The following is a 24,780-nucleotide window of genomic DNA, read 5'->3' as shown; positions in this document are numbered from 1 at the left end:
ATGGGAGACAGTGGAGGGATTTGCAGAGGGGAGAAACGGGAGTAGCGAGGCGAGAGGTGCATTAGTCTGGCAGCAGAGTTGAGGACAGACTGGAGTGGTGCAAGAGTTGGCGGGGAGACCAGAGGGTGTTGCAGTAATCAAGGCGGGAGATGATGTGGGCATGCACAAGAGTTTTAGTAGATTGAGGGCTGAGGAAGGGACGGATTCTGGAAATATTTTTGAGTTGGAGGCGACAGGAGGTGGCAAGAGTTTGGACGTGCGGTTTGAAGGACAGGGCAGAGTCGAGTTACTCCGAGGTAGCGGATTTCAGGTGCGGGAGAGAGTGTGATGCCGTTTAACATAATGGATAGATCAGGTAGGGAAGATACGTGAGATGGAGGAAAGATGATGAGTTCGCTTTTGTCTACATTGAGTTATAGGAAGCGAGAGGTGAAGGAGGATATGGCTGATAGACACTTTGGGATTCTGGACAGCAGAGATGACATCTGGGCCAGAGAGGTAGATCTGAGTGTCGTCCGCATACAGGTGGTACTGGAAGCCATGGGACTTTATGAGTTGTCCTAGGCCAAGGGTATAGATGGAAAAAAGTAGGGGCCCCAGGACAGAGCCTAGAGGAACTCGTTCCTCTCCGTTCAGTGGGGTTGGGAGTGAAGAGAGAAGTAGAACATATTCTGCCATTTTACATTAGATCGGTTATATTTGATTCTGAGCAATAATTTGTAATTGATGTTCTCCAGAAAATATTCCTCAACCACATCGTTCCTAAAGGAGTGTGCGCCTGACCATATATTATGCTTACTGATTAGACCATTTCTCTTATATGTTATCAGATGTAATATTTTGTTTAGCTATTGACATAGCATCTTGCATCCTTATCATATGTATCATCATATTTATTCCTTATTATGTTTTTGTATATTCATGTGATGGAAATAGACATAGGAGAATCTATTTGCAGAACTCTAATTCATCTGCCAGGTCAATAATCTGTGACCACTGGACAGGAGGCCTGTGGGACTCTGTTCTTTCCAGCTCCTCTCTTGAGTAGCGGAGCTTGCACAACATCATTTTTGCAGAATGAAGCACTGACTACTTCACTCCAGCCCAGCTAAGCAAAAGAGGAGCCAGGAAGGTCGGGAGGAATGGAGATTCGCAGGACTCCCATCCAGCGGTCATAGATTAGTGACCTGCTGATGGACTGGAGTTCTGCAGATCAGTTCTCCGCATCTATAATCTGCTCCTGTGCCTTGCTAGTCTGGATTTTAATAATGATCAGACTTTTTATGTATGTGATTTTAGTATCCTGTGTAGAGTTTTGCTCATGTAGGCATTAGGCAGCGTTCATACAAGCAACATTTTTAGTCCAACAAGGCAAGATCTATTCTCTATAAACCGCAGGGGAACGTTAAATCGACACAGCCATGCTCCGACACATAGGTAAACACAACAGGAAAGTACAGTACATATGGCAGGTCAATACTCCGGCAGGTATAAGTCAACCCACACACAAATCAGGAAAAGGTCTCTCCAGCTCCCAAATTCAGGTACTGTCCATTAGATAGTCCTTTTCTCTTTAGGATAAAAGATTGCTGAGCTCCTCCGCTCTCCTTTCCACTCAATTAACTCCTTAGTGACTGAGCCAATTTTGACCTTAATGACCAGGCCAAATATTTATATCTGACCAGTATCATTTCATATGGCAATAATACTGGAACGCGTCAACGGATCTCAGTTATTCTGAAAAAGTTTTTCATGACATATTGTACGTCATGATAGTGGTAAAATTTGTTTTATATGACTTGCGTTTATTTGTAAAAATATAAAAATATCAGAAATTTGCCGACGATTTTGAACATTTCGCAATTTTCAATCTTAATTCTTACGCCTTTAAACCAGAGAGTTATTTGATAATTTGTGTAACATAACATTTATCACGTCTACTTTACATCTGCATCATTTTTAAAAAATTTTTTTTTGTTAGGAAGATAAAAGGGTTAAACGTTTATCAGCAATTTCTCATTTATCCAAAAAAATTAACAAAACCATTTTTTTGGAACCACATCACATTTGAAGTGACTTTGGGGGGGGCTATATAACAGAAAACGCCCAAACGTGACACCATTTAAAAAAACAACCCCTCAAGGTCCTCAAAACCCCATTCAAGAAGTTTATTAATCCTTCAGGTGCTTCACAGGAACTAAAGCAACATGGAAGGAAAAATTAGCATTTTACATTTTTATTTTTTTTTTTTTACAAAAACTTTATTTTAGCCCTAATTTTTTTTATTTTCACAAGGGTAAATAGACTCAACAAGGAACTTATCTAGATGTGTGGTGAGCATGTTGAACCTCCTTTGTGCTTCACAAAAGTTTATAACAGAGAGCCATGAAAAAAAAAAATACATTTTTCACACACAAATGTACTTTTAGCCCCAATTTTTTTAGTTTCACAAAGGTAACAGGAGAAAATGGCCCACAAAATTTTTTGTGCAATTTCTCCAGAGTACACTGCTACCCCATATATGAGGGAAAAGCACTGTTTGGGCACGCGGCGGGGCTCGGAAGGGAAGGAGCTCCATTTGACTTTTTAAATACCAAATATCGCTGAATCGAAAGTTTTTATATAATCTATAGAATGCGATTTTCAGGATTTTATTTTTGATATTCTGTCTCTCAATGTTAAAATTAACCTACCCTTAAAATTATAGACTATTTATGTCTTTGTCAGTGGGCAAACTTACAAAATCTGCAAGGGATCAAATACTTATTTCTCCCACTGTACTACATCGGTTTCATGATGTTTGTGCCATGATTATCCATATTTATTCAAATCCTTTGATTCTTTTTGTAATGAAGTCTATATCGCTTTTTTCTGTTCTTGCTCTTTCTGGCTTTGATTTTCTATTTATTGTTATATTATGCTGTTAAAAAACTAAAAAAAAAACTTTGAATTTGAAAAAAAAGGCTACTTTCCTGTGTGAGTTTTCAGATGTTTAACAAGATGTGATTTCCGATTAAAACATTTCCCACATTCTGAACAAGAAAATGGCTTCTCCCCTGTGTGACTTATCTGATGTCTATCAAGATGTGATTTCGTTGTAAAACATTTCCCACATTCTGAACATGAAAACGGCTTTGCCCCTGTGTGAATTCTCTGATGTCTAACAAGAAGTGATTTCCGGTTAAAACATTTCCCACATTCTGAACAAGAAAATGGCTTCTCCCCTGTGTGTACTATCTGATGTCTATCAAGATGTGATTTCGTTGTAAAACATTTCCCACATTCTGAACATGAAAATGGTTTCTCCCCCGTGTGAATTCTCTGATGTTTAAGTAGTAAATATTTCTTACTAGAACGTTTCCCACATTCTGAACAAGAAAATGGCTTCTCCCCTGTGTGTACTTTCTGATGCGTAATAAGATGTGATTTCTGTGTAAAACATTTCCTACATTCTGAACATGAAAATGGTTTCTGCCCTGTGTGAATTCTCTGATGTTTAACAAGATCTGATCTTTCCGTAAAACATTTCCCACATTCTGAACATGAAAATGGCTTTGCCCCCGTGTGTAGTTTCTGATGTCTAACATAATGTGATTTCTCTCTAAAACATTTCCCACATTCTGAACATGAAAATGGCTTCTCTCCTGTGTGAATTCTTTGATGACTAAAAAGTAGGGATTTCTTACTATAATGTTTTCCACATTCTGAACATGAAAATGTCTTATCTACGGAGTGAGATCTCTGATGAGTAATAAGACATGTTGTTTGTGTAAAACATTTCCCACATTCTGAACAAGAAAATGGCTTCTCCCCTGTGTGATTTATCATATGTGCTACAAGATGTGTTTTCTGATTAAAACATTTCCCACATTCTGAACATGAAAATGGTTTCTCTCTTATATCAGCTATTTCATGATCAACAGCCTTCCTGTGTCTTTTGTTTTGCATATCTGACTCTGATGAAGCAGAAAAAAGGACCTGATGAAAAGGATCAGAGGACAGATTTTTTCTGATGAGATCTTGAAGTGTATCTGGTATAATGACATGTTCTTCACAGGCATCGGGTGTGGTATTAAGATTATCTGCTGAGAAATCTGAGAATATCAGACATCCCTCTGAGATCCTGGTACAGTCATCTGCTAAGGATAAAAAATGAATTTATTATTTTTCATTAACACTGCATTGGAACTATAATCCTAATCATATTATAATTTATAGCATTCCCATGCAAACTGCAATACAATTCAATTATAGACAGACTAAGACAACAAACCATAAGGAGGGACTGAGATTACAGTGTTAGGTCACCAGGTTATGTCCTTACAAATGTTCACTACTCTATTATAGCCATCATTTCAGTTCATGTTTCCCTGTGTCTGTCATGAATCTGATTCATTTACATGTTCAGAGGAGCCTCATAAAAGGGATCTGTAATCAGTTTTATTTGGAGATTCTGTCTCATACATTCTCTGACAGGTACAAGCACTATAGCACTGAGCAAAGCACACTGGAGCATTGTCATGTACACAAGATATGACTTTGGAGGAAAAGAAAGTTTTTTATATATATTTTTATTGATGTAACTAAACAGTGGAGACAAGAAAGAAGAACAAGTCCAAACAGTGGATACAAGAAAGAACAAGTCATTGGAATCCAGATCGGACGCCATGTCACGTTTGGAGAGCCCCTGATGTACCTAAACAGTGGAAACCCCCCACAAGTGACCCCATTTTGGAAACTAGACCCCCAAAGGAACTTATCTAGATATGTGGTGAGAACTTGGAACCCACAAGGGCTTCACAGAAGTTTATAACGTACAGCCGTACAATTAAAAAATCATATTTTTTCCACAAAAATGATCTTTCACCCCCAATTTTTATTTTCCCAAGGGTAACAGGACCCTAAAAGTTATTGTGCCATTTGTCCTGAGTACGCTGATACCCCACATGTGGGGGTAAACCACTATTTGGGCGCATGGCAGAGCTCGGAAGGGAAGCAGCGCCATTTGACGTTTTTGGCTGGAATTGAGATCGGACACCATGTCGCGATTGGAAAACCCCTGATATACCAAAACAGTGGAAACCCCCCCCACAAATGACACCATTTTGGAAACTAGACCCCCCAAGGAACTTATCTAGATGTGTGGTGAGAACTTTGAACCCCCAAGGGCTTCATAGAAGTTTATAACATACAGCCGTACAATTAAAAAAATCATATTATTTCCACAAAAATGATCTTTCCACCCTCAATTCTTATTTTTCCAAGGGTAACAGGACCCTAAAAGGCATTGTGCAATTTGTCCTGAGTACGCTGATACCCCACATGTGGGGGTAAACCACTATTTGTGCGCATGGCAGAGCTCGGAAGGGAAGCAGCGCCATTTGAAGTTTTTGGCTGGAATTGAGATCTGACACCATGTCGCGTTTGGAAACCCCCTGATGTACCAAAACAGTGGAAACCCCCCACAAATGACACCATTTTGGAAACTAGACCACCAAGGAACTTATCTAGATGTGTGGTGAGCACTTTGAACCCCCAAGTGCTTCACAGAAGTTTATAATGCCCGGGCATGAAAATAAAAAAAATCATTTTTTTCCACAAACATGATCAATTAGTCCCCAATTATTTTATTTTCCCAAGGGTAACAGGAGAAATTGAACCCCAAAAGTTGTTGTCCAATTTGTCGTGAGTACGCCGACACCCCATTTGTGGGAGAAAACTACTGTATGGGCACACGTCGGGGTTCGGAAGGGAAGTAGTGACGTTTTGGAATGCAGACTTTGATGGAATGGTCTGCGGGTGTCATGTTGCCTTTGGAGAGCCCCTAATGTACCTAAAACAGTACAAACCCCCCACAAATGACCCCATTTTGGAAACTAGACCCCCTAAGGAACTTATCTAGATGTGTGGTTAGCACTTTGAACCCCCAAGGGCTTCACAGAAGATTATAATGCCCGGGCATGAAAATAAAAAAATCGTATTTTTTCCACAAACATGATCAATTAGTCCCCAATTTTTTTATTTTCCCAAGGGTAACAGGAGAAATTGGACCCCAAAAGTTGTTGTCCAATTTGTCCTGAGTACGCTGACACCCCATTTGTGGGATAATACTACTGTATGGGCACACGTCGGAGCTTGGAAGGGAAGTAGTGACGTTTTGGAATGCAGACTTTGATGGAATGGTCTGCGGGTGTCATGTTGCCTTTGGAGAGCCCCTAATGTACCTAAACTATTGAAACTCCCCACAAGTGACCCCATTTTGGACACTAGACCCCCCACGGAACTTATCTAGATGTGTGGTGAGCACTTTGAACCCCCAAGTGATTCACAGAAGTTTATAACGCCCGGGCGTGAAAATAAAAAAAATCTTTTTTTTCCACAAAAATGATATTTTTGCCCCCAATTTTTTATTTTCCTAACGGTAACAGGAGAAATTGGACCCCAAAAGTTGTTTTGCAATTTGTCCTGAGTAGGCTGATACCCCATATGTGGGGGTAAAACACTGTTTGGGCGCATGGCAGAGCTTGGAAGGGAAGGAGCACCATTTGACTTTTTCAACGCAGAATTGGCTGGAATTGAGATCAGACGCCATGTTGCATTTGGAGAGCACCTGATGTGCCCAAACAGTGGAAACCCCCAATTCTAACTCCAACCCTAACGCCAACACACCCCTAACCCTAATCTCAGCCCTACCCCTAACCCTAATGGGAAAATGGAAATAAATACATTTTCTTTTAATTTTATTATTTCTCCCTTACTAAAGGGGTGATAACGGGGGGTTTGATTTACTATTTATGGCGGTATTTATTTTTGGCGGCTGTCGCACGCTAAGACACGCTTTTTATTGTAAAAATAGTTTTTGCATCACCACATATTGAGAGCTATAATTTTTCCGTATTTTGACTCACTGAGTCATGAGGTCTTATTTTTTGCGGGACGAGTTGACGTTTTTATTGGTACCATTTTCGGGCACGTGACATTTTTTGATCGCTTTTTATTCCGATTTTTGGGACGCAGAATGAACAAAAACCAGCGTTTCATGAATATCTTTTGGGGGAGTACGTTTACACCGTTCCGCGTGCGGTAAAATTGATAAAGCGGTTTTATTCTTCGGGTCAGTACGGTTACAGCGATACCTCATTTAGGTCGCTTTTTTATGCTTTGTCGGTTTTATGCAATGAAAACTATTTTATATAAAAAATAATTATTTTTGTGTCGCTTTATTCTGCAAGCTATAACTTATTTAGTTTTTCGCTGACGATGCTGTATGGCGGCTCGTTTTTTGCGGGACAAGATGACGTTTTCAGCGGTACCATGGCTATTTATATGCATCTTTTTGATCGCGCGTTATTGCACTTTTTGTTTAGCGGTATGATAATAAATCATTATTTTTTGCTTCATTTTTTATTTTTATTTTTTAAGGGGTTCGCTAAAGGGGTTAACTAATCAAATCAAATTTATTATCGCCAAGTACATATTACATATATACAAGGAATTCTTTGTGGCAAAGAGGCAACATAATATATAACAACAGATACAACAAGTAACATCTAAACAAGACCGATACAGTATATAGTCTACACATGACGATTTAATTGTTGAACAGAGTGGATAGAAGCTGTTCATATGGCGGTTGGTGCTGGATTTAGGGACTCTGAAGCGACGTCCTGAAGGGAGTAGTTGGAATGAGGAGTGTCCCAGGTGAGAGGGATCGGATGAAATTTTCAATGCGTGGGATCGAATACTCTTATCATAAAGATCCTGGATTTTAGGCAGGGGGGAACCTATAATTCTCTCTGCTGTTCTGAAAGTCCTTTGTAAGCGGAGTTTGTCATGCGCAGTGGCTCCCCCATACCAGACTATCAGAGAGGAACAAATCACAGATCTGATGACAGCATTAAAGAATAAGATCAGCAGATTCTTAGACAAACCATATCTTTTCAGCTGATGCAGGAAGAACATCCTCTGTTGTGCTTTTCTTATAACAGCATCCACGTTTTTCCCCCATTTAAGATCATGAGAGATAACACCAAGGAATTTGGTCTCTGTGACCCTGAGAACCACTTCGTCATGGATGTAGATTGGAAGTATCTCATGTTGATCTTTCCTAAAATCCAAAACCATCTCAGCAGTTTTTTTTAGTGTTGAGTACCAGATTATTGGCTTTACACCAGTCACATATTCTTTTCACCTCACTCCGATACAAGTCTTCAGCATTTCCCCTGATGAGACCAATCAGTGTCATATCATCGGCAAATTTCAAGATTTTTACTGAGTCTGCTGAAGAGATGCAATCATTCGTATAGAGAGAAAACAGTAACGGGGACAAAACACACCCCTGAGGTGCCCCGATGTTTGTGACCGAAGTGAATGGTCCAACTTTTACACTCTGTATCCTGGCTGTCAGGGATAGTTTTATAGGGCAGGTCTTTACGGACGCGGCGATACCTAATATGTGTACTTTTATTGTTTTCTTTTTCTTTTTTTTATTTCAAAAAAATGGATTTATTGGGGGAATATTTTTTATTTTTTTCTAATTTATTTGGCGATTTTTTTAAAATTATTTTAACACTTTTTTTTTTTATTTTTTAACTTTATTACATAGTCCCAGGTGGGACATCACTGTCCTGTGACAGATCGCTGATCTGTCACATCACAGATCACTGTGACAGATCAGCAATCTGTCACAGGCAGTTCTGCAGACTTCCTCATGCCTGCGCTTTGCAGGCACTGAGTAAGTCAGCTCCCTACAGGCCCCCGTCGCCATCTTGGATTCGGGGGCCTGTAGGGAAAGAGACCCCTGCAGCAGCGCTGCACATTGCGCTGCCGTGGGGGGCTCAGGGAAGCACGGAGGGAGCCCCCTCCCTGCCGATGCTTCCCTTTAACCTCCGGTACACCGCGATCATGTTTGATCGCGGTGTGCAAGGGGTTAACGTGTTGGGGGCGGTCCGTGACCGCCCCTGACACACAGTGCCGGGTGTCAGCTGTGATAATCAGCTGACACCCGGCCGCGATCAGCGGCGCTCACCACGTGGGCGCCGCTGATCGCGGTAGATGTACTATCCCATCCATGGGCATAGGGGCCCGGGTCCCATGGACGGGATAGTACGTCTGATGTCAGGAAGGGGTTAAATCACAGAGATATGGCACACAAAAAACTTAAGTAATAATTTCCCACGTTTTTTTTTTTTTTAACCAAAATTTTTTTTTGTTAGGACGTTATAAGGGTTAAAAGTTGACCAATGATTTCTCATTTTTACACCATTTTTTTTTTTTTTTTTTTTTAAGGACCACGTCACATTTGAAGTCACTTTGAGGGGTCTATATGATAGAAAATACCCAAAAGTGATACCACTCTAAAAACTGCACCCCTGACAGTACTCAAAACCACATTCAAGAAGTTTATTAACCCTTCAGGTGCTTCACAGGAATTTTTTGAATGTTCAAAACAATAATGAACTTTTAACTTTTTTTCACAAAAAAATTACTTCAGGTCCAATTTTTTTATTTTCACAAGGGTAACAGGAAAAATTGGATGCAAATTTGTCCTGAATACGCCGATACCTGATTTGTGGGAGGGAACCACTGTTTCGGCGCATGGCAGAGCTCGGATGGGAAGGAGTGCCGTTTGACTTTTTCAAAGCAAAATTGGCTGGAATCCATGTCGCGTTTGGAGAGCCCCTGATGTGCCTAAACAGTGGAAACCCCCCACAAGTAACCCCATTTTGGAAACTAGACCCCCCAAGGAATTTATTTAGATGTGTGGTGAGCACTTTGAACACCCATGGGCTTCACATAAGTTTATAACGCAGAGCCATAAACATTTTTTAAAATTTTTTTTTCCCACAAAAACAATATTTTTGCCCTCAATTATGTATTTTCCCCAAGGGTAACAGGAGAAATTGGACCCCAAAAGTTGTTGTGCAATTTGTCATGAGTAGGCTGATACCCCATATGTGGGGGGTAAACCACTGTTTGGGCACATGGCAGAGCTTGGAAAAGAAAGAGCACCGCTTGACTTTTTCAACGCAGAATTGGCTGGAATTGAGATCAGACGCCATGTTGTGTTTGGAGAGCCCCTGATGTGCCTAAACAGTGGAAAACCCCAATTCCAACTCCAACCCTAACCTCAACACACCCCTAACCCTATTCTCAGCCTTAGCCCTAACGGGAAAATGGAAATAAATACTTTTTTTTAATTTTATTATTTTTCCCTAACTAAGGCTGGTTTCACACTAGCGTTTAACGCAGCGCATCATGCGTGTACATGCGCATGCGTCCTCATCCCCTATCTTTAACATGGGGACGCATAGTCTAGCGTTTGCACGCATTGGTTTTTTGTGGTGTGCGCCCAGGCACGCCGGACGCAACCTGTTGCATTTTTGGTCCGTCCGACCTGTCTCAAAAAAACGCATGCGCACGGAATGCGACAAAATAACACATTACAGCCTATGGGAACACAGACGTGCGCATGGACATGCACACGTCAGCGTTTAAAATCGCATGCGTTTTAAGAGTCAATATGGCTACAAACTGGTTAAAATGCATGCGCATAAAATAAGCAAACGCATGCAAAACACTTGATGCGTTTTTTGTATGCGTTTGGACTGCGAACACAGCGCAAAAAACCGCTAGTGTGAAAGTAGCCTAAGGGGGGTGGGGGGTTTGATTTACTATTTATGGCGGGTTTTTATGTTTGGCAAATGTCACACGCTAAAAGACGCATTTTATTGTAAAAATGGTTTTTGCATCACCACATTTTGAGAGCTATAATTTTTCCATATTTTGACCCAGAGAGTTAAGGGAGGTCTTATTTTTTGCGGGACGAGTTGACGTTTTTATTGGTACCATATTCGGGCACATCACATTTTTTGATCGCCTTTTATTCCAATTTTTGGGACGCAGAATGAACAAAAACCAGCATTTCATGAATTTCTTTTGGGGGGGGGGGCGGCGTTTACACCATTACGTGTATAGTATAATTGATAAAGTGGTTTAATTCATTGTGTCAGTACGAATACAGCGATACCTCATTTATGTCGTTTTTTATGCTTTGGAGCTTTTATGCAATAACATTTTTATAAAAAATAATTTTTGTATCGCTTTATTCTGCGAGCTATGACTTTTATTTTGATGCTGTATGGTGGCTCGTTTTTTGCGGGACAAGATGACGTTTTCAGCGGTACCGTGTTCATTTATATATGTCTTTTTGATCGCGTGTAATTACACTTTTTGTTCGGCGGTATGATGATAAAGCATTGTTTTTGCCTTTTTTTTTTTTTTTAAGTGGTTCACTAAAGGGTTTAGCTAGTGGGACAGTTTTATAAGGCGGGTGGTTACGGACGCGGCGATACTAAATATATGTATTTTTATTGTCTTTTATTTGCAAAAAAAATAATTTATTAGGGAATTTTGTATTTATTTAGGATTTTCTTTACTTTATTATATTGTCCCAGGTGGGGACATTACTATAAAGTGTCAGATTGAATTTGAAAAAAAATGGCTACTTTCCTGTGAGAGTTTTCAGATGTGTAACAAGAAGTGATTTCCGATTAAAACATTTCCCACTTTCTGAACAAAAAAATGGCTTCTATCCTGTGTGTACTATCTGATGTCTATCAAGATATGATTTCGTTGTAAAACATTTCCCACATTCTGAACATGAAAACGGCTTCTCCCCTGTGTGAATTCTCTGATGTGAAACAAGATTTGAACTATCTGTAAAACATTTCTCACATTCTGAACAAGAAAATGGTTTCTCTCCTGTGTGAATTCTGAGATGTTGAAGTAGTGAATGTTTCTTACTATAACGTTTCCCACATTCTGAACATGAAAATGGCTTCTCCCCTGTGTGTACTATCTGATGTCTAGCAAGATGTGATTTTGTTGTAAAACATTTCCCACATTCTGAACATGAAAATGGTTTCTGCCCTGTGTGACATATTTGATGTGCATCAAGACTTAACTTATATGTAAAACATTTCCCACATTCTGAACATGAAAATGGCTTCTCCCCTGTGTGAATTCTCTGATGTCTCACAAGACTTAACTTATATGTAAAACAATTCCCACATTCTGAACATAAAAATGGCTTCTCCCCTGTGTGTACTATCTGATGTCTAACAAGATGTGATTTCTGTGTAAAACATTTCTCACATTCTGAACATGAAAATGGTTTCTCCCCTGTGTGAATTCTGAGATGTTCAAGTAGTAAATGTTTCTTACTATAACGTTTCCCACATTCTGAACATGAAAATGGCTTCTCCCCTGTATGAATTCTCTGATGTGAAACAAGATTTGAACTATCAGTAAAACATTTCCCACATTCTGAACATGAAAATGGCTTCTCCCCTGTGTGAATTATCTGATGTGAAACAAGATTTGAACTATCCGTAAAACATTTTCCACATTCTGAACATGAAAATAGCTTCTCTCCTATGTGAGCGTTTTCATGATCAACATCTTTTCTGTGACTTTTGTTTTGCATATTTGTCTCTGATGAAGCAGAAAAAAGGACCTGATGAAAGGGAATAGAGGACAGATTTTTTCTGATGAGACCTTGAAGTGTATCTTGTATAATGACGTGTTCTTCACAGTTATTGGGTGTGATACTAAGATTATCTGCTGAAAAATCTGAGAATATCAGATGTCCCTCTGAGATTCTGGTACAGTCATCTGATAAGGATAAAAAATTTTTTATTATTTTTCATTAACACTGCATTGGAACTATATTACTAATCATATTAAATAACTTATAACATTCCCATGTAAACTGCAATACAATTCATTTATTGAAAGACTAAGACAATAGACCACAAGGAGGGACTGAGATTACCGTGTTAGGTCACCAGGTTATGTCCTTACAAATGTTGACTACTCTATTATAGCCATCTTTTCAGTTCATGATTCCCTGTGTCTGTCATGAATCTGATTCAGATACAAGTTCAGAAGAGACTCATAAAAGGGATCTGTAATCAGTCTTATTAGGAGATTCCTTCTCATACATTCTCTGACAGGTACAAGCACTGCAGCACAGAGCAAAGCACACTGGAGCAGATTGTTATGCACATAAGTTATGGCTTTGGAGGAAAAGCTTTATATATTTTTATTGATGTAACTAAACAATGGATACAAGAAAGAAGAACAAGTCCTTCATCTTCACATATACAGTTGTGCTCAAAAATTTACATTACCTGGCAGAATTTTTGCTTTCTTGGCCTTTTTCAGAGAATATAAATGACAACAAAACTTTTCCTCCACTCATGGTTAGTAGTTCGGTGAAGACATTTAATGTCAAACTACTGTGTTTTCTCCTTTTAATTCATAACATGACAACCCAAAACATCCAAATGACCCTGATCAAAAGTTCACATACCCTGGTGATTTTTGCCTGATAACATGCACAGAAGCGGACACAAATGGGTTTTGAATGGCTACTAAAGGTAACATCCTCACCTGTGTCCTGTCTGCTTGTAATCAGTGTGGTGTGCATAAAAGCTGAATGAGTTTCTGGGATCCAGACAGACTCTTATCTTTCACCCAGCCACTGATGTTTCTGGATTGTGAGTCATGGGTAAAGAAAAAGAATTGTCAACGTATCTACAGTAAAAGGTGGTTGAACTGTATAAAACAGGAAAGGGATACCAAAAGATATCCAATGAATTGATAATGCCAGTCAGCAGCGTTCAAACTGTGATTAACAAATGGAAAATCAGGGGGTCTGTAAAAACAAAACCACGGTCAGGTAGACCAACAAAATTTTGTCCACAACTGCCAGGAAAAAATGTTCGGGATGCAAAGAAAAACCCACAAATAACATCAGCTGAAATACTGGACTCTCTGAAAACTAGCGATGTGGCTGTTTCAAGATGCACAATAAGAAGGCACTTGAAGAAAAATGGGCTGCATGGTCAAGTTGCCTGAAAGCCATCACTGCACAAATGCCACAAAAGTATCTTGCCTACAATATGCAAAACAACTCAGAGACAAGCCATAAAACTTCTGGAACAAGGTAAATTGTAGTGATGAGAACAAAATTTAACTTTTTTGGCAACAACCATAAAGTTACATGGCCTATGATGAAAGGAACACCATTCCTACTGTAAAGCACGCTAATGTTTTGGGGATGTATGAGCTACAAAGGCACAGGAAAATTGGTAGAAATTGAAGGAAACAAGAATGCACCAAGTTATCCGCAAATACTGGAGGCAAATTTGCAATCAGCCCGGAAGCTGCACATGGGACGTACTTGGACGTTCCAACATAACAACGATCCAAAACACAAGGCCAAGTCGACCTGTCATTGGCTACAGCAGAACAAAGTGAAGGTTCTGGAGTGGCCATCTCAGTCTCCTGACATCAATATCATTGAGCCAATTCTAGGGAGATCTCAAGAGCGCAGTTCATGCTAGACAGCCCAGGAATTTACAGGAACTGGAGGCTTTTTGCCAAGAAGAGTGGGCAGCTTTACCATCTGAGAAAATAAAGAATCTCATCCACCATTACCACAAAAGACTAGAAGCTGTCATTGATGTTAGAGGGAGCAATACACGGTAAAAAGAAATTGGGTATGTTAACTTTTGATCACGGTCATTTGGATGTTTTGGGTTGTCATTATGATTTAAAAAGAGAAAACACAGTAGTTTGACAATAAATGGATTCACCCAACCACTATGAGTGGAGAAAAAGTTTTGTTGTTATCATTCATATTCTCTGAAAAAGGGCCAAGAAAGCAAAAATTCTGCCGGTGTATGTAAACTTTTGAGCACAACTGTATGTCATACAAGCCAATAGAAACACTTGCTGAATAAGGGAGCACCAGGAGATCTGAAAAAGTATTTACAGCAGTGTCCTCTGCAAACATACCATATATACTCATGTATAAGGCGAGTTTTTCAGCACTTTTTTGTGTTCCGAAAACGACCCCTTCGGCTCATACACGAGCCACTGTCCAAGAGAGACGGCAGCGAAGGGGGAACAGCAAGTCACAGAGGTAGGAGCCGGTAGCTAAAGCCTGTGCCCGCTACTAAAGAGAAATTAATATTCACTGTGCTGACAGTGAATATACAATTCTCTTATAGCGCGCTGTTATGTGTTCATTTTCCCCTTCACCATTGAGGTCTGATGAACTCCCTCTTCTGGTGAAGGAAGGTAGTGAGACTGATTACCAAACACCTGAGGTGGTAGAGGATGACTGGGTGACGGGAATTGCTGACTGGACATAAGGCAGCCGACGCCCTTCTGCCTCACTGGTGATTTCTCTGAGGGATTCTAGGAGACCAGTCTGATTCCTGCTCCTCAAAAGCTAAGTTTTCTGCCTTGCTTTTTGCATTTGTGTTTTGGTTTTATTTTGCCTTGCTTTTCTGGATTCTGCCATTCCCTGCTGGGGTGAGCTGAATTCCTTTGTGTCTTTTTGCTCTGTCTTCAGAAAATACCTGAGTACTGACAGTCTTTTTGAAGCCTAGCGTCTTCAGGTGCTTTTTTCCCTGTCAGTCTGTTGGCTCTTGTTTTGATAGGGTTTTTGGCAGATTGCAGACAGCAGCTTTTCTTTCCTGTCCTATCTAGTTAGCTTGGGCCCCATCATTTGCTCAGTCTATCTTTCTATCTGTGTTAGTGTTTTTTCTTCTTGCTTCACCGTCATTATATGTTGGGGGCTGCCTATTGCTTTGGGGTCTGCTCTGGGGAAGTTTAGATTTCCCTTTCTGTCTTTAGGCTATGTAGTTCTCCGGCTGTGATCGAGGGGTCTAGGGCACCGTAGGAACCCCCCACGGCTACTGCTAGTTGTTGTTGATAGGTTCAGGGGTCTGCAATCCGATAGCTGCCAACTTCTCTGGTTTTCTGGACTTAGCTAGCATTTCTGTTTTTGCCTCCTACGGTGACTCATTCATAACAGCGCGCACAGTTACAGCAGCAGCCGCCGATTTCCACCACACATCCTACATACCTTCCTGCGCGCCCTCGGTGCATCTTGTTTGTTCTGGCGCCAGCAACTCTTCAGGCCGAGCGATCATGTGATCCAGCTCATTAAGGTAATGAATACTGACGTCTCTCCACTCCCATAGCTGTAGAGTAAATATTCATTACCTTAATGAGTGAGGTCAGGCGATCGCTCGGCAGGAAGAGCAGCTGGCGCCGGAACAAGATGCAGCGAGGGGGTGCAGGAAGGAAAGTAGGATATGTTTTTTTTATAGGAACCATGCATACAAGGATAGGGGATAGAATGTGTCTTGGAGGGCTGGGGAAGAGTAAGGAAACACATCATCTCCGAGAAATGGAGAGACAGCCACTTTCGAATTATGCACGGCCTAGTGCTTGGTTTTAACATCCCTCCTTCAGCAAATTGCCCAAACAGAAGAGAGAAATGCCCTAAATGTCAGAAAGAGAGAACTGACATGATCCATGGGATGTGGCACTGTCAGTATACACAGAATTTTTGGGCGATGGTACAGAGGCTCACCGAGGAAATTTGTGGGGTTAAGGTGAAACTTGAACCCATATGTTGGATACTGCACCATACGGGAAATAGAGGGAGGGAAGAGACTGTTCCTAAATTATTTCATGTTATAGCATTACTGGCCAAACGATTGATCCTGAGGAACTGGCTAACGCAGACACTCCCAGACGAAAAAGATATGATACTGGGCCTTAAAAAAGCATTGGACATTGATAAAAGAGAGGCGATGAGAAACAAAGACAGGGAAACAGCTAAATTCATGGGAAAATGGAGGAGGTTTATTGAGAACAAAATGACAAAAGACGAAAGGATAGAGGTAATGAACCCATTTCTACACGAACTGGTATTTACTCGAGAGCATAGGGGGAACGTTGGGGAATCTGAAGGTCTGAAACTATGTGAATGAACACATGCCTGAAATGAGGACGGGGGACCTGGGCTGTGCGTAAACATGATTTTAATCTCTTCATTATTTTGGGGATTTTGTTATTATGGGGATTTGATCACATACTGCCTTTATCTGTGAGATAATATGTAAGTTTACAGAAATGTTAAACTGTATGAAAAACTTGAAAATTTATTAAAAATGATTTTGGAAAAAAAAAGGATAGGGGATAAGGAGCCATTTATACAAGGACAGGGACGAGGGAGCCATGCATACCAGGATAGTGATGAGGGGACAATGCATACCCGGCTTTAACTCGAGTCAATAAGTTTACCCACTTTTTCATGGCAAAATTAGGTGCTTCGGCTTATACTCGGGTCAATTTATACTCAAGTATATACGGTAGTTGTCTGTCCCTGGTTCTTTTGTAGATTACTTAGCCTTACACCGGTGCTTGAAAGTTTGTGAAGCCTTCAAAATGGAGCGTGCAGCTACATATATTTCTATGCAGTTGCACGCTCCGGTCCAAGTGCCGGCGGCACTGCCTGGTTTTCATGCGAGAGACTCGCACGGGAGTGTGAGCCCTAATTCTGTATCCAATGTCTATCTTTTAAGCTAGCACTCAGCTATCTATTGGATCAGGAAGAACAGGCAATCACTAAGATCTCAATTTAAGGGATCACCCTCACATTCTTGGCGCCCAACGTGGGGCACTAAGGGGGTATGCTCACCAGATATCGACACCCGGAATGGATCGAGGGGGATCTTCCAGGGTGGTTCGACAGGGAGACTGATCACTTCCATGAAAACAGGCTAAGTCTGCTGATTTCCTTACGAATCTGCAGCACTTGCCTGTGTTACTCAATCCATTCTGTGTAGTTCTGTGCTCGTGTTTGCCGAGTGTCTGTGCTGCCCTGACACGGGGGGGCGGGGTTGTGATACGTACATCTGGTGGCCCTAAAAGAACCCACGGCTACTGGCTGTGAGGAACGCAAACCGTGATTGATTGCCTGTAACCTGTGGCATGTCTTGTGTGTATCAGCACTGTTCTGGGCTATCTGAGTTCTGCCTGTGTCGTAGGACGCAGGGGGGATTAGAGGTGGTCTGTGGCAAGTTGAGTGCAAGGTTTGTGTGCTCCTAGAGTTTCGAGTGCGGGGCATAGTGTGGTTGAACCACAGGTCGCAAGAAACTAGCAGACACCTCTTTGAACCCCAGCACTGCGCACAAGTTCCGAGACAGAAATCCCAGTTATAGATGACAGACAGGTTTTGTGTTTGTCAGTCTGTCTGATTATGTGTGTCTGAGTGTGTTGTCTTTCTTCCGGGATTGCCCTTCCTATGTGTGACAGTAAGGGAGGAAAGGGGAGGTACAGTGTGTGACCTCGTGATCTCAGATTCTGTGCGCTCCTGGATTCTCAGAGCGAGAGGGGAGACACGGAGTGGTCAGACCACGTGGCGCAAGAAGACAGGCAGACATCTCATCCTCTGCGCTGTTCACAGATTTGGGCTGGAATTTCTGGTGACTGGAGAACACAGTCGTTTTGTTTGTCTAAAGGCAGCAGAAAATGGAAGGTTTTGCAGTTCTCTAAGTGAGTTTTTAAAGAAAGGGAAGGGAAGTTGGAGATGAGAATTTCTGGAAGTATACTGAAGGAAAAAAGAGGATGTTTAAATGATGCTGGCTTGTAAGTTCAGGCTGAGAGATGATGGAAAAACCTCTGTGTAATTAGAGGTGATATGCATGAAACAAAGATGGCACTGATCGCCCAGATGCTCCAAGTTTGTCTCCACCCCTTACATTGTCCCCATGTGTATGTAGGAACTAGAATTTAGTTTGGGTGGAGACCTGTTGTGTATGTGGTGCCCCCTGTTGACATATAGGAAATATTAAACCTACTCCTAAGCTAGTATTGTATTCTTTGTTATGCCCCCCACAATCCATGTGCACAGTGTGCCCCCGCCCCCAGGCCAGTGCCCCAAATGCTACGCCTCCATAAGTCTTGGCCATGCCCCCAATGAACATTATTCCTGCACTGGATGGCACCAACACCCCTTCAGGACCTGCCCTGCCCTCCAGCCCCTTTCCTGACACAACCCAAATGAAGGGAGCAGATATATGTCAGTCTTTTGCTGCCATCCAAGACTCACTAGGACAATTACTTAGCCAGGGTAGGCAGCCCACCTCAAACCCCTGCTGCTCTCCTGCAGTGTTCACCTGGGCTATAGCCACCAGACCTTTCATCCCAGCCTAGGGGACCAGTTTTTGTAGAGCCCCATGTATGGGGTCTCTGGGATCCTAGTGAAATGCTGGCCATGAGAAGTAGAAGGCAGACCCTGGAATATTTCCCATGTCACTTGTTACATAGGTTAATAAAAATAGTAATGCTTTCTGCTGTTGCTGGTGAGATTTAGAGGACCTGGTGTTAGTAGAGTTTAAAGACTGGGATTATAGAGCCACTAATGACGTCTCACGCATAGTCCCAGCTCTGATAACACAAAAACCTGGTCCAGAGCCTCTCTTACGTAGACCAGGGAAGGACAAGGTGGTTGCATATGTAATATATGCACACAGAAGCTACAGCGCAGGGGGATAGCCCCCGTCTCTAGTCTCTAAGGAATGGTGGGGGGGGGGGGGTCTGAGAGTCAGGGTCATAAAGCCATGCTGCTAGAGTAGCCCCATCCTTTTCTCTCTCGGTACTGCTTGACATCTCAGGTTTCACTGTGCATCCTCCTGACAGATAAACTGTATGACCTGTTAGTTGAGCCACAAAAGGACCATGACTGCGTACAGATAATGTCCCACTGGGGGGGTTTCAGTTATTGTGCCAATGTCCCACTAGATAACCCAGACCATGAGCTCTTTGTGGATGGATTGCAGTATGGCGTGGATGGCCAGTTCTACACCGAATATGCTGTTGTTTCCCTCCATGAAATCATGAATGCGGAACCGCTGCCCCCACATGTTCATCCAGGAAGAGTACTCTGACATGATGCACGAACATGACTGCATAGAACTGATGAATAAAAGAGACAGTGGGTTTTGCACATGTTCATGATAAAACTGTTCCTATTGCAGATTTTGAAGGTTTTTTTTGTAGATGGCTCCAGATACCATCAGGATGGGCGATTCCACACTGGATATGCAGTAGTATCCTCACGAGGCAATCCGAGCTGAACCACCCGCTCCTCACGTCAGCACTGCAGGAGGCAGAGTTGAAGGCACTCACTGAGGCGTGTAGAGCTGCTGCGGGTAAAGTCGCTAATATTTACACAGATTCGAATTATGCATGGAGAATAGCCCATGATTATGGCCCTATCTGGAGAAGCAGAGCATTCCTTACATCAGCCGGTAAGCCCATTCAAAATGCAGAGCTGGTGAAATAATTAATGGAGGCATTGATGTTACCAGTCCAGGTTGGCATAATCAAGGTGAAACCACACACAAAAGGTGACTCCCTGGAGGTGGAGGGCAACAGAAGCGCGGATGAGGCTGCTAAAGTAGCAGCAAGGCGGCCTAGGGAGCAGAGGAAGGTGGTGGAGAGTCAGCGTATTACAGCCACACTGAGCCTAAATGTCCTGAAATCCCTCCAGCAACAGGCTTCCCCCTCAGAAAAGGAATACTGGTGTAAAATGGGAGCTGAGGTAAACTCAAATGGAGTATGGGAGAATAGGGATAAAATTGTGTGTTTACCGAGGTCCATTTTCCCAAGCATGGCGCAAGCAGCACATGGCCCCACTCACGCCTCAAAAAGTCACATGTGTGCCATGGTAGATGCCTTTTGGATCGCTCCTGGTTTCAGTTACGCAGCTGCGAAACTCGTGCAGTCCTGCCCGCCTATACACAGCACAACCCAGATAAAACAGGAGAAGTCCCTAAGAAAGCAACACCCAGGCCTCTCTACCCGTTTCAGAGACTGCAGATTAACTACATACAGCTACCCAAGGTAGGAGTGTATGAATACGTCCTAGTATGTGTAGATCTCTTCTCTGTTTGGCCGGAAGCCTATCCGGTCAAATGTGCTAATGCTAAAACGACACAAACTTAAAAATTCCAAGGGCCATGACAGAGACAGGAAAGAAGTGGGTAGAGTGCTTGTCTCTTGCACTCTCTTCAGTCAGACACACTCTAAATAGAAAGGCAGGCTTGTCTCCTTCTGAAGTAGGTACTACAAATAAAGCACGGTTCTATGATAGCCTTGCAGAAAAGACTTAATGTGGTGCATAAACATGTGTTCTCATCCATTCCAGATCCTAATGCCAGTGCACATGTGCATCAGCTGAATCTAGGTGATTGGTGGTCATACGCAGACACGTGAGAAGGAGCCTAGATCCACAGTTTGAGCTGCTATACCAAGTACTCCTGACAACACCTACCTCAGTGAAACTCGAAGGGAAACCAACAAGGATCCATGCCGCACATTGCAAAAAGGTGGACCAACCACCCGAGTAATACACATCCTTGTCATTATCTACTAAACACTATTATGGATAGTAAATGGCAACAGACAGCGGTAACTAAAGAAAGGAGAGTCATTGATGAGTTCAAAGCCAGGGACTAGGCTAAAACAGGATTTGAGTCAATCCCTATTGTAACTGTAAATAAAAATGTAGACTAGATCAACTATGTTACAACCAACAGAGGATTATAAACTACACTAAGGAAGCATTAAAGGGAATAGCTGAGCAGCTGGAGCCAACATTCATTATGGTTTTCCGAGAGGATGGTGATGACCATGATTTTCCTATAAAACCCCTAAAGACTGTTTGATTTATTAGATAAGAGATAAATATATTTGACTTCCATATGTGTAAAGACTGCATCAATGGGGGGGATAAAGGCTTCACATTGCCCATCTAACGGACCGCTCAGATATCACAATCCATGTACTGTGTTTTCTCCTTGTCCCTTTCTGTGTTTGTCACTGTCCCTTGTGTGGTATTATCTGTAGTGGTGATGTTAGCGCCCTTGCCGGCCAGTGTACTAGTCAGGGCAGTGCTTGGTGACAGCGAGGGACGAGGTACCTGATGGCGGTGGGGACCCACTTAGGGCATTAGGGGAGTGCAGGAACAGGCTCAGGTTAAGTTCAGGTGGTGACCGTCCCCCATTTCCCTATCAGTTGGGCCTTACTTTCCCCATCCCGTTGTGAGTGTGTTGCGTCGTTCGCTAACCGACCACCTGTTGGGTCATATCACATCATGAAATCAGGTTAATAATTGATTTAGGAGGGACTGTGAAGGAGAGAATGGCTAATAAAATCAATTAATAAACCTTAGGCCTGTTTCACACTTCAGTTTTTTCTATCAGTTAAAATCCGCCAAAAATAGCGGAAAACGGATCCGCAGGCAAACTGACAGAAACGGGGGTTAGCGGATCGGCGGATGTACGGATCCGCCGAAGGAAAAGATTTAAAGGAACCGCGCCTGGGGGAAAAGGAGAGAGAGAGAGATTTTTTTTATCCAGCAGCCAGACAGAAATGTGGGTAAAATCAGGAAATAGTGGATCCGGACAGCAAAAAAACGTTACATGCCCTGTCCGGGCCGCTGAGCGGATGCCAAACTTTTGGCGGATCCATACAAAAGCGGATCAAACGGACGACCATCCGTCAAGATCCGCCGATAATGCAAGTCTATGAGGAAAAAACGAATCCACCATAAAAATGGCGGATCCGTTTTTTTTTTCAAATCGGCCGATCTTGACTGATGGTCACAAATGGAAGTGTGAAACAGGCCTTATACAGTATAAGTCAGTTCAGATATGGTGTAGCAACATGGCGTCTGTGTCCTGATAAAACCCATGAAGGAATGATTGGAATGCAGAAGTGAATACACTAAGACACTATATATGGAAGTGAGGTTGTCATCAACCTATCATAGACTGACACTGGCTGCTCAGAAGATTGAGTGACGCCCTTTTCCTGTCTCTTGGACAGTTCTTTGTCTTGAAAATAAAGGGCAGTTGTGTGTAAGCGTTTGCTGAGAAAGGAGTGTACATGTGATTCTGTATCCGATGTCTATCTTTTAACCCCTTCATGACCCAGCCTATTTTGACCTCAATGACCTTGCCATTTTTTGCAACTCTGACCAGTGTCCCTTTATGAGGTAATAACTCAGGACCGCTTCAACGGATCCTAGCGATTCTTAGACTGTTTTTTCATGACATATTTGGGCTTCATGTTAGTGGTAAATTTAGGTCAATAATTTTTGCGTTTATTTGTGGGGGAAAAAAAAAAATCGGAAATTTGGCGAAAACTTTGAAATGTTCAATTTTCAAATTTTGAATCTTTATTCTGTTAAACCAGAGAGTTATGTGACACAAAAATAGTTAAATAACATTTTCCACATGTCTACTTTACATCAGCACAATTTTGGAAACAATTTTTTTTTGTTAGGAAGTTATAAGGTTTAAAAGTTGACCAATGATTTCTCATTTTTACAATAAAACTTACAAAAAACATTTTTTTTTAGAGACCACCTCACATTTTAAGTCAGTGACACGAAAAGTGACACCATTCTAAAAACTGCACCCCTCAAGCTGATCAAAACTACATTCAAAAAGTTTATTAACCCTTCAGGTGTTTCACAGCAGCAGAAGCAACGTGGAAGGAAAAAATGAACATTTAACTTTTTAGTCACAAAAATGATCATTTAGCAACAATTTTTTTTATTTTCTCAAGGGTAAAAGGAGAAAGTGGACCCCAAAAGTTGTTGACCAATTTGTCCTGAGTACGCTGAAACCCCACTGTTTGGGCGCACGGCAGGGCTCGGAAGGGAAGGAGCGCCATTTGACTTTTTGAATGGAAAATTAGCTCCTATCGTTAGTGGACTCCATGTCGCATTTGGAGAGCTCCTATGTGCCTAAAGTTTGGAGCTCCCCCACAAGTGACCCCATTTTGTAAACTAGACCCCCCAAGGAACTTATCTAGATGTGTGGTGAGCACTTTGAACCCCCCCCAAGTGCTTCACAGAAGTTTATAACGCAGAACCGTGAAAACAAAAAATCATTTTTTCCACAAAAATAATTTTTTAGCCCCCAATTTTTTATTTTCCCAAGGGTAACAGGAGAAATTAGACTCCCAAAGTTGTTGTGCAATTTTTCCTGAGTAGGCTGATACCCCATATATTGGGGTAAACCACTGTTTGGGCACACGTCGGGGCTCGGAAGGGAGGGAGAACTGTTTGACTTTTTAAATGCAAAATTGGCTGGAATCCTAACCATAACCCTAACCACAAGCCTAACCCTAATCCCAACCCTAACCCCAGCACACACCTAAACCTAATGCTAACCCTAACCCCAAACCTAACCCTAATTCCAACCCTAATTCTAACCCTAACGGAAAAATAAAAATAAATATATTTTCTTTATTTCATTATTTTTCCCTACCTATATGGGTGATAAAGGGGGAGTTTACTATCTTTTTTATTTTGATCATTGTGATAGGGTCTATCACAGTGATCAAAATGTACCCGGAATAAATGAATGAATCTGCAGATTCGGCGGGCGCACAGCACATGCGCCCGCCATTCTGGAAGATGGTGGCACCCATGGGGGAAAAGGGAGGGACACTGGGACTCGGGAGGTACCAGGGACGGTGGGACCGCGGGGGTGGGGGGTGGGAGAGCGGAGAGGACGGAGGGGAGGAAAGACTGACGGCGGTGGCAGATCGCGGTCTCCAGCCATGGCCAATGATATTGCAGCATAGGCCATGGCTGGATTGTAATATTTCACCAAGTTTCATTGGTGAAACATTACAATTGCTCTGATTGGCTGTTGAAAGTGAAACAGCCAATCAGAGCAAACGTAGCCATGGGGAGGGCAAAGCCAACCACCCTGGGCTGAAGTACAAGTCCTCCTGTACCTGCGGGTCGGGTGACCTTTCAGTGACCCCGGTCACCTGACCCGCAGGAACGCGATCTCCCCATGACACCACAGAGGCGTCACAGGTCAG

General features: G+C 42.1%; 2 protein-coding genes across 4 annotated transcripts in view; both read right to left on the bottom strand.

Annotated features, from left to right (window-relative positions):
- The window catches only part of LOC141073571 (uncharacterized), a 700,581-nt gene that overhangs the window by 336,155 nt on the left and 339,646 nt on the right, over positions 1-24,780 (bottom strand). The gene's annotated exons all lie outside the window — the stretch shown is intronic.
- The window catches only part of LOC141074220 (uncharacterized), a 345,885-nt gene continuing 323,278 nt past the window's right edge, over positions 2,174-24,780 (bottom strand). The window contains 2 exon segments of the mRNA XM_073561802.1: positions 2,174-3,872; positions 11,569-12,675. Of these exon segments, the coding sequence (XP_073417903.1) occupies positions 2,965-3,872; positions 11,569-12,675 (2,015 nt within the window). The 3' untranslated portion in view covers positions 2,174-2,964.

Source organism: Dendrobates tinctorius, unplaced genomic scaffold (assembly GCF_039654945.1).
Source record: "Dendrobates tinctorius isolate UK_male_01 unplaced genomic scaffold, ASM3965494v1 ptg000014l, whole genome shotgun sequence".
In the NCBI taxonomy this organism is placed as follows: domain Eukaryota; kingdom Metazoa; phylum Chordata; class Amphibia; order Anura; family Dendrobatidae; genus Dendrobates; species Dendrobates tinctorius.
Note: the sequence above shows the minus strand (reverse complement) of the source record. Positions and strands in the feature narration are given on the sequence as shown.